General features: G+C 32.2%; 1 protein-coding gene across 1 annotated transcript; it reads left to right on the top strand.

Annotated features, from left to right (window-relative positions):
• Nucleotides 1–943: 943 nt before the first annotated feature.
• Nucleotides 944–1,378, top strand: LOC107801945 (ethylene-responsive transcription factor FZP-like). Its single transcript, XM_016625363.1, has one exon. It carries the CDS (start codon nucleotides 944–946, stop codon nucleotides 1,376–1,378), a length of 435 nt encoding a protein of 144 aa, XP_016480849.1.
• Nucleotides 1,379–11,178: the final 9,800 nt, after the last annotated feature.

The raw sequence follows: 11,178 nt of genomic DNA, 5'->3' as shown, positions 1-11,178 counted from the left end.
AATCATAGATGGGGTGATTCTTCACTCTTTTAACCTTGAGAACTGTAAAGAGAAAAAGACAGTTTTCGTTCTCATTCGTAAGAATACCAAGTAACTGTAGCTGTCATGAGCAATTTTCTTCTCAGCTTTGGACTGATTCAAAGGATTATTTCTACTAAAAGTTTTACTTGGTTAACTCCAAACACAAAAGAAGATAAAATAGAGGTAAAGTAGGGATGGAGGAAATAAGTATTCTATTCATTCCAAATCACGTATTTTTCATGCAACTGTTAGTTTTTTGTATAAACATATGCGAGTTTACGTTACGAGTTTCAAAGGTGATAGACTAGAGCTACTGGTTTGTATTAGAAAATAAATTATTTATTATTGTCATGAGATTGTTCAGATGGAGCGTAATGAATATTGAAGATTAATATAGTCGGTTTTAACTAGTTTAGGATTAAGATGTTACTGTTGTTTCATAAACAAATAAAACTCTTGCCTCTGAACATGTAAAAGAGGAAACAAATGATAGGGTGACAGGGGAGGCACTAGGCAGAGAGATCAAATTTGAGCGAAAAAATTAACAAACAAAAAATATGAAATTCAGAAATTCCGGATTATGCTTGCTCTAATCATGTCAAATAGAGGAAATTAAGGATAAAGTTTGACTCCAACAATCGTCAAAGGAATAATGCAATTTGTACTTAACACTTTCCCACTTGCTCCACTTGACCAAACCACAAATAAGAACAGAACACTCATCTTAACTCATTTTTTATTAATTAGCTTATCTTAGTGCTAATCAGTGGTGTCTTATTTTATTAATAAACACCATTAAGCTTCCGTCATTTCACAAGTATATAAATCCCATCTCATTTCCATCCCTCCATAGTCAAGAAAACTTTTTGAAACCTCAACACCATTTAAAAGCAAAAAAAAAACAAAAAAAACAAAAAAAAACATGGATAATATTATTCCTCAATTGCATGTTAGAAATTTAAGTAGAAGAAGCTCAAGACATTCAACAAAATATCATGGTGTAAGAAGAAGGCCATGGGGTAGATATGCAGCTGAGATTAGAAATCCAAACACAAAACAAAGGCATTGGCTTGGCACTTTTGATACTGCTGAAGAAGCTGCTTTGGCTTATGATATTTCCTCTATTGCTTTTTGTGGTATTGAAAATGCACGTACTAATTTTGTTTACCCATCCATGTCTTTTCCTTCACCTTATTCTCAACCACCACCACCTCCTCCGCCGCCGCCACCACCGTCAACACCGGAGTTGGAAGTGGTTGAAAATGAAGAAGATGATAATGATAATGAGTCTCTTGTTATTGCTTCTATTTTACAAAGTTTTCGCCATTCAAACACATTAGACAAACTAGTTCTTTGAGGATATCTTCAATTAACAGTTTTGAACTTATTTTTCTTCTTTTAGCTTTTTCCCTTTTTCTTTTGTATTATTTCTCGAGGGTCAATGAAAAAAAAGTTTATGCTCTTTTATCTTTTAAATATCAAACTATATTTTCTTCATTGACAAATAATTCCAACAACTTTCACGAACTATTTATTAACTGGTGAACACTTTTCCAGTGTGCCTTATGCTAGGTGGAGATTATTAGATTTTTTTACTCCATATTATGGAACAACAACAACAATTCAGTAAAATTCCAATAATCGGGTCTGGGGAGGGTAGTGTGTATGCAGACCTTCCGAAAGACCCTCGGCTCAAAAAAAAAAAAAGACAAAATGTCAAAAAGGAAATAATATTAGTATCACAACAACAATCATAGGATAAATAGGAACACCATGAAATCCAGAAGAAAGATGCAAAGCAAAGGGAGACAATATTAGTAAATATTAGTATCACCACAACAATCATAAATTACTCCATATTATGGAAGTAACTATAAATGATATGATAAAATTTGAAGTGATGATTTTCAAAACTAGTATACCTTCTACGGCGTTCCCGTAAGATGTGCAAATATGAAAGCACACATAATTGGTAGTCGATAATCCAATAAATTTGTAATAGTCGATAGTGAGCCAAACAAGTACATGTTAATTAATGGAAAGTTGAATTTTACTCTCTGCAGAATTTTGTCACGATTAATGGAGGCAGTGACCAATTCAAGATTTAAACACTGTAGGATTTTAATTGAAAGTGTGAGTTCCACAATTAGATATGTAGTTAATTAGTTCTATCAATACTTGTTTATATATAAAGAGAAAGAGATCAAAGCAAGAATAATAATTTTAGTTAAATCTGCAGAACTCACACTACATCCGCCATTGATTGAAGGTCCAAAGCCACTATTTCCCTACATCCGCCATTGGTTAAATTCGGAAGAGTAATAAGGCACTTAAATATATTCGAAAGAGTAATAAGGCATTTATTGTGTTCCACAATGACCTGAATGAGAGAAGAGTCAACAGTCAAGCAATTACCACTATTTTAAATATGCCCAATATTAATGGCGATGGTCCATATCATAATGTTTTTGAAGATCTTGAATCTTTTGAAGGGACCCAAGGAGTTATTGCCAGTCATATGAATGACAAATGAAGCACTAATTAATTCATGCTTTCTAAATGATATTACTATTTACCGCCCATATTATTTGTCGTTTAAAGATTTTATATAAATAATACATATTTTTTTATTTTTCTAAAGCATCAAATATTTTGAAACAAATTTCTTCTGTCAAAACAACTAATATTTCTAACTGGAGGGGGCAGAATGGAACATATAAGTTCTATTTACTTTTACTAAACAATAATATTTTCATTAATTGTAATGACATTTTTTATTAATGATGACTGATGAGTCAAAGGATGTTTAAAATTTTGGAAATTCAGTAGACAATGTTTTAGTCATGCAATATGAATAATAACAGTCCAGTGGTCATCAAGTTAGAATTAGAAAATTCAGTCAAAAATTGGAGATAAACATCAACGTTAAGCGCATTACAGAATTGGCAAAGAAAATTCGACAAATAAGTTGTAGATTATGTACTATTAACTTTCACATATATGATCCTTATATCTTACAATATGTATAAACAAATAATGGACCTAAAACAACATAAAACAATTAACATGTACGAAAATCAAACCAAGATAAAAGACCAGCAAAACTTAGTCTTGAAAGTTGACCCGATCTATCTATCTATATATATATATATATATATATAACAAACTTCAATAAAACCCTAGCCAAAGTATGAAAATGGGTCCTAGATTTTAAGAGGATGTAATTTAAATTAATTGTTCTGAGGAGGACTTCCTCTGCTAACTCCAGGTCTTGGTAGTGTTCTTCCCCTCCTTGTTGCTGCTTCTATCTGTTTACACCAAATAAAACGAGTGACATGACTTTAATTTGTGGGCTTTTTTCTTAATACTATAAAACGATATACACCGATCCAATTTACTTCTCATTTTAGCCTTGTGCACACCTTTTAAGAATATTATAATTGGAGTTATATATTTGATTGAGTTACCTACCTTTGTTCAAGAACATTTACTCCTATAAGATTAGAAAAAGTAAATTTGAAATGAAAATTATTAATTCTTTATCGATTCTCTACAACGATAAGTATTTTAAAACAATTATTTTTAGCAAAAGGGACACAAGTAAATAGGACCATGTAGTAAATTTGCAAACAATATATCACTAAAAAAAATATTAGATTTAGCTACGAACCTCATCGCTAATTTATCGCTAAATAGAATTAGTAACAGATTTTTCTGTTTAGCTATAAAATATGTCCATCGCTAACTCCTATTTTTTTTTTAAGTAAGGAGAAAATAATAGAATACAAGAGTCTTATAACTTAGAAAGCGAACACAGTAACCACAAAGTTACATGAAAAAATAAAAAATAAAGAAGAAACCGTAGACTAAGTTATAACTGAACTCAAAAGTCAAAACCCTGATGAGTAGTCTCAAGACGCTATCGGCATACTTAATGGATTTTAATGGAGTCTATTCACGATTTCAGCTTGTTTAACTTCGTATTTTCTTTTTGCTAAGAGAGAGAGAAGCAGAAAGAAGAACTATTTACAATTTTTTAGATTATTTAATAACCCGAATGAAATATATCTGATAGCACAGAAGTGTTTTAATTTCTTTTTTTTTTTTAATAACAGAAACAAAATTCAGTTCCTCATTATGTTCATTTTTACTACGTAACATTTTTCATGACTTGGATCTCTCATTTAATTAGCCTATCTTGATAGTCTGAATACGAGAAGGGTTAAGCTGCTTGCGAAGGGCTGTTTGTTTGAAAAGGAGACAAAAATAAATCGAAAACATCTAGTTAAGCAAAGTTACCACTTCTAATGGAGCTAGCAAGCGAGATATATATATGCGGATTTAGGATTCCAAAAAGATAGGTGCACCACTAACGACGAGATTGAGACAAGTCATAAATGCAGGATATTGAGTATGTAGTTCCAATAGTTGCTAAGCTATGGTTTGAGAGTTGTAGGTGATGAGGTAGGGATTAGACAAGAGATATTGGAGGATAAAGATTTTTTTAACAAGTTCTGTTAAGTGATTAACTACACAACAAGTGTGAAAGTATTTTTTCTCTATCTACTTAGAAGTCAATTACCGATAATTACATGTAACGTAACAAACTATTGATTTACAACCTCTAAAAGACATAAATGACAAATTAAAATAGATAAAAGTTCTTTACACTTAATATGCTAGAACATATATAATCCAAATCTTTAATAAATGGGAGCAGCAAATTTGAAAAAATGAAACAAGAAAAAAGAAAATAAGAAACAAGAGGGAATAACATATCTAACTTGGAAAATGACAAAAATAAAAGAAAGAAAAAAGAATAACAGGTGGGAAAAGGGGGGAAACGGAAGAAAGAAAAGAACAGAATAGCAAATTTTGGAAAAACCAAGAAAGAAAGGAAAGAGATAAAACAAAATGAACATTGATTCGTAAACACATAATGCTCATATCTGAATATAATAACCACTTCTTTAACTAAAGTGCACCAAAACACTTTTATTTTGATGAGTTTCCAAGTAGATATTATGTTAAGTTTTTGTTGGGAAAAATAATATCCCGTCCAAGAATAATATACACGGTAAATAATAATATCACAAGAGAGTAACAACGACACCAAATCTTTTAACGAGATAAAATATAATACCCAAGCGGAGCAATATAATACCACTATAATATTACAACTTGATAGTGCCAATAGACTACTACAACTTCAAAAGAAATAACACTTTTTATTTTAAACACCACACTATAATATTACTCACACTCTCTATTGGAAATGTTATTTTTACTTGTATTGTTAATAATAGAGATGTGATATATTATTCAAAAATGTTGATTTTATTTGTTTCTTGATATATAAAAGATGTAATTTTTATATTTGTAAATAAAAAATTTATTAAGTTGATGTGATCGGACCGAACCGAATATACATTTCTAACAAACGTTATAGTCAAGGTGTACATTAAAGTAAATATGACATCCGTCACCTTCAATTCCTGGATCCGCCTCTGCGTTCACTTGTGTTATGTTGTCTTAACTTTGGTAACTTCCAAGTTGTTTTTTGATGGCTAAGATGTTGTATGTCAATGGAGAAGGAGTACATGATCTCTCTCTCTCTTTATAATCTCAAATTTTCACTTCCACTGCAGAAAGTAGAGAATAGAGTAAGGATACTCAGTGACTTGAGAGAACTTGCTTCATCTGAGAGCCCTGATTCCTTCACACTGGTTACACTTTACACAAATGAAGAAGATGATAATGATAATGATTATGATGATGATGAGCCTCTTCTCTTGTTATTGCTTCTATTTTGCAAAGTTTTCGCCATTCAAACACATTAGACAAACTAGCTTTTTGAGGATATCTTTAACAATTTTGAACTTATTTTTCTTTTTCTTCTGTATTATTTCTCGAGGGTTAACGAAAAAAACAATTATGCTCTTTTATCTTTTAATTATCAAACTATATTTTCTTAATTGATAAGTTCCAACAACTTTGACGAACTATTAACTGGTGAACACTTTTCCAGTGTGGAGATTATTTGGTTCTTTTACTCCATATCATGGAAGTTATTAATATACGTAGGACGCCATATATATATTTTTTTAACCAGACAGTAGTCTGGGTTGCATTGTATTACCAAAAAAGAGCATTGAGGGGGGCTAAAACCTGATCTCCTAAGTATACAACAATGGTGAATCCATCACCTATAAAGCAGAAGGAGTTCGAACTGCCTCCTACTTATCACTATTTGTACAAACTTCAACTAACAAAAACAAAATTGGACTTTTCATACTTTGTCCTCATACTAGGCATTTGCCACTTATCTAATAAGAAGGGACCTTTAGCATTTGTAGGCAATTTCTGGTAAGTTTGACATACAAACTTCAACAAACAAAAAAAAAGGACTTTTCATACTTTGTCCTTATACTAGGCATTTGCCACTTATCTAATAAGAAGGGACCTTTAGCATTTGTAGGCAATTCCTGATAAGTTTGACAGATTATACGCTGTTAAGTATTGACAGCAAGTTTAGCCAACGAGTTTGCTACTTGGTTTCCCTCTCGAAAGCAATATTGCACAGTCACAGTGGCAAGTTGTAAGATGTCAATGGTCCTGTCGATCACCATCTTGATCTTTAGGTTGTTAGTGTCTCTATTTGAAAATATGTTAGCGATGACCATTGAATCAAGTTCGAGAGTAAAATTAGTGTATCCTAGTCGATTGCACCATTTCTCTCCAAACTCTGAGCCTTCACCTCTGCCATATTGTTGCTATCACAAGTGATGGGTACTGAGAAGGCCATGATTAAATCGCCATTGATGTCCCTAACAATGCCTCCGATGCCAACTTTGCCACTCTTTTTAATGTAGCTACCATCGGTATTGACCTTGAGGGTGCCCCTGGAAGGAGGTTGCCATAACACTTGCTTCCATGATTGTAATGGTCTGAATCTTTCCATTCTGTCGCATAAAATTGGCCATTGAAGTTGTAAATCGACTACAGACATCATCTTGGAAATGACAGCCTTAATCGTCCATATAGTTTGATGCTTCACATGATTGAGTTGAAATCTCTTCTGGTTGCCATATCTATATGAGCTCCTTTGTTTCCAGATTTTCCAGCAAATCACAGTTGGGGCAATTTGTAACATCAATTTGTGCACTCTGTTATTGGTCTTTTTATTTCACCGTCGCTTGAAGATCCCTATGACTGGATTAGGCTGATGTTTGATTCATAGGGGGTTGCCAATTTTATTTCAAATAAAATTAGCTGCTTCGCTGTACGTGAATACGTGCTGCATAGTTTCAACCTGCGCATTAGAACAACAAGAGCATCTAGAAGTGATGTTAGTACCAAATCTTCCAAGCATATCATCAAAAGGTAATTTTCTTTTAAAAAGTCTCCGGGTAAAAAAGGAAATTTTAAAGGGGATATAATTTTGCCAAACATTGCTCATAAAATTATTCTTCTGCCTTTTCTTTCTAATGGATTGCCAAGCAGTTTTGTTGGAGAAATGACCATCCTCAGAGATGTTCCGCACAGGAAAATCATCCATATGGCAATTGCCAATATCCAAGCTGATGATGCTATTGATGATATTGATGGGAAGAAGTTGCTCCAGCTTATTGATGTCCCAAGTTTTATTATGGATGAAATTATTCACTTGGACTTTAGCCGACTTCGTAGTTCCTTGAACCAGACTAGCTAAAGGGCCATTACCAGTCCAATTGTCCCACCAAAAGTTAGAGTTGCCAGCTTGAATCTTCCAGAAGATATGCGGCTCAGCTTTGTCCTTGATTTTTATAAGATTCTTCCACATGTGAGAGTCAGAGGAGATTGGTAGTTTCTTTACTGGGTGAGCTCTTTTGCAGTATTTGGACCTCAGAAAAGTGACCCATAAGGATGGTTGAGTTCTAAATCTCCACCACCTTTTGATATATATTAGTAGTTTCAATAATATCTTCCATTCTCATGATTCCAATACTACCCTCATCTTTAAGTAGATACATATTATGCCATGAACTCCAGTAGTAATTGTTTTTCCCCTTATTTGCATCCCCAGAAGAAGTTAGCAAAATACTTTTCCATGAGTCTGATAGTGCCTTTTGGTGGAATCATAGCGGAGAGTATGTATGTAGGCATTGACTAAAGAACATGTTTGATAAGGATGTGGCTCTTCCTCCAATGGACATCATCCTACCTTGCCAGCCATTGAGCGTTTTCATAATCTTAGAAAGCATGCCATTAAAAAGAGTAGTTGTTTCCTACCATAATATATCGGGCATCCAAGATAATTGAAAGAAAATTATTTTTCCATGAAAGCAGAGGCTTGTCTCATTCTGTTAATCCTTGTAGGGGAAGTGTTTGGTGTAGTAATGAAAAAGCTTTTATCATTGTTGACGTTTTGCCCAGAAGGTTTCTCATATCTCCTCATTTGTTCTTGATAAGTTTGATAGAGGCATTGTTGCCTCTAGAGAAGATAACTATATCGTCATAATAAGCGAGGTGATTAATGATAGGACCTCTGTGATCCATGGTAAAAGGAATGAAGTTTGCCTGAGCAATAAGACTATTCAAGGATCTTCTTAGTGTGAGCACCTAATTACTATTAATATTATTTTTATTTTAAAATAAAATAAATTAAAAAACCTAAAAAAAATTAAATATTTTTTAAATTTCGGATGGGAATAAAAAATAGGAAAAGTAGAAGTATGAAATTAAAAAATAAAAGTAAAAGTAGGCGGAATTTTTTTTAAAAAAAAGTAAAAGAAAGTGGAAAATTAAAAAAATAAAAGTAAAAGAATGTGAAAATTTTAAAAATAAAAAGTAAAAGAAAGTTGGAATTAAAAAATAAAAGTAAATGTAGGTGAAAATTTTTAAAAAAAAGTAAAAGAAAGTGAAAATTTAAAAAAAGAAAAGTAAAATAAGTGGAAAATAAAATAAAAAAGTAAAAAAAGTGGGAAATTAAAAAAATAAAATTAAAGAAAAGTGGAAAATTATTTTTTTTTAAAAAAATGGGAAGTGAGAATTCTTTTTAATTAAAAAATAATAAAATAAAATAGTAATAATAATAAAAAATCTGAAAACAAATTCCGATTTTTTTCTCTATAAATAGAAGAGAAATGTGAGGAGAAAAGGGAGAGAGAAGGAGGAAAAAAAGGAGAGAGGAGGGAATTGAGAGAAATTATTATTCTTCTTCTATGCTAATGGAATTTCTACTTGTGTCATTCTTTCTTCGTCTTTCTTTCAAAAAATCCAGTAATTCATCACCCTAAATCCAACAAAAAATACTTCAAAATATCCCTTTTCACACGTCAAACAGTGGAGTCAATAGTCGAGGTCGAGAATTCCGTTGGAGCTCCGTTCACTAGCTTTGATGTTCTTCTTCGCTTATACTTGTTCGACGTTCGTCTGAGTTATTGTAACTGTTCTTGGAGACTCATTTAATTGGAAATTTTGCATTAAAGGTTTATTCTTTACTCTGTTCTTTTTATCTTATTTCATGTGATTTTATTTATTTGCCTTTAAATTTTATAAATAATAATGTAAATTAGTCCTAAAAAACTATATGCTTAATTATGTTTTCTGAAAATATGGTATTCAAACTTGCTTTAAAGTTGGAAAGATTTGGACCCTAATAAGTTTGGGTTTCAATTGTTGGGCTATAGGGTATTGGTATATGATGGTTTATTTATTCAAATATCTAAAATCATACACTTCTTCCACAAGTAATTTCATAATTTATGACCTCACAATAATTTCAAAGTTTAGGAAGAATAATGAACATCGTTAGAGTGCTTTAGGCGCGCTTTTAATTAGTTTATCGCGATTATGTATACGTTCGCGTGACATAATTGTAATTTTCAAAATTAAAACTGAAGTATGTGTTCGCGCAACTTTGGTCAAAATAATATTAATATAATATAAATGCTATTAATTGTGTACACATACGCGTGATATAATTTTGGTATAATAAACAAAACGGATTCACACACGTGATTCGTTTCAAAGATAATTTCATATTTTAATAATTAAAAGCGGATAGATAAAACATGAAAACCAATAAATCATAGTTTATCCAAAATTAATTCAAGCCAAGTTGTAGTCAATAAAGCGACCGTGCTAGAATCCACAGGACTCGGGGAATGCCTTACACCTTCTCCCTGGTCAACAAAATTTCTTACGCGGACTTTATTTTTGCAGACCAATAATAATAGAGTCAAACCTTCCTTTGACTAGGGATTCAAATAAAAGGTGACTTGGAACACCCAAAAAAATCAATTCCAAGTGACGACTCTGTAAATAAAATAATCCATACTTAAATTTGTCACTTTAATTAGAAAAATTCTTTAACCCATAATAATCTACAATACACATATCTTTTTTGGGGGTATAAAAGGGGTGTGACAGTTAGCACCTCAGCTTCGATGATAAAAAGTGATGGTGATAAAGGATCACCTTGCTTAAGACCTTGTGATGAGGTGAAGAAACCCTTTCTGGTGCCGTTAATAATGATTGAGTACCAAACCTCATCCATCAGACACCAAATAAGATCAATCTATTCTTCTGAAAAACCAAACTTCCTCATAACAGACATCAAAAAATTCCATGACATTATATCATAGGCTTTAGCTATGTCTAGCTTGATGATCATATTTCCTCCTATGTTATTTTTGTTGATATTCTGGGAAATTTCTTGTGCGAGCGGGATATTTTCAGTAATCATCCTTCCTTTGAAAATTCCACTTTGATTTTCTGAGATGAGTTTTCCAAGCATAGGATTAAGCCTTCTCGCAAGAATATTTGATATGATCTTGCTAGTAAAGTTGATCAGGCTAATAGGTCTAAGCTCAGAGAAGTTAGTTGGGGCATCCACTTTTGGAATAAGGATCAGACATGTATGAGAAAAATACTTAGTCATTCTTTTCCCATTAAAACAATCCCGGATGAATTCATTAATATCTTCCTTGATAATCTCCCAATAGTTTTGAAAGAAAGTGCCATTGTAACCACCTGGTCCTGCAACACTAGAAGAACTCATGTTGAAAATAGCTTCTTTAATTTCCTCTATATCCGGAATGGCAGTGAGATGAGCATTGTCATCAGCAGTGATGTATTTTGGAATAAAATTGAGGATGTCATAGTCATTGAATT

Source organism: Nicotiana tabacum, chromosome 12 (genome assembly GCF_000715075.1).
Source record: "Nicotiana tabacum cultivar K326 chromosome 12, ASM71507v2, whole genome shotgun sequence".
In the NCBI taxonomy this organism is placed as follows: Eukaryota; Viridiplantae; Streptophyta; class Magnoliopsida; order Solanales; family Solanaceae; genus Nicotiana; species Nicotiana tabacum.
The sequence above is the reverse complement of the archived record's forward strand: the minus strand, read 5'-3'. Positions and strand labels throughout refer to the sequence as shown.

Bases quoted from the DNA above. Each gene is read 5' to 3' on its own strand.
- LOC107801945 (XM_016625363.1), top strand. From the start codon at position 944: ATGGATAATATTATTCCTCAATTGCATGTTAGAAATTTAAGTAGAAGA.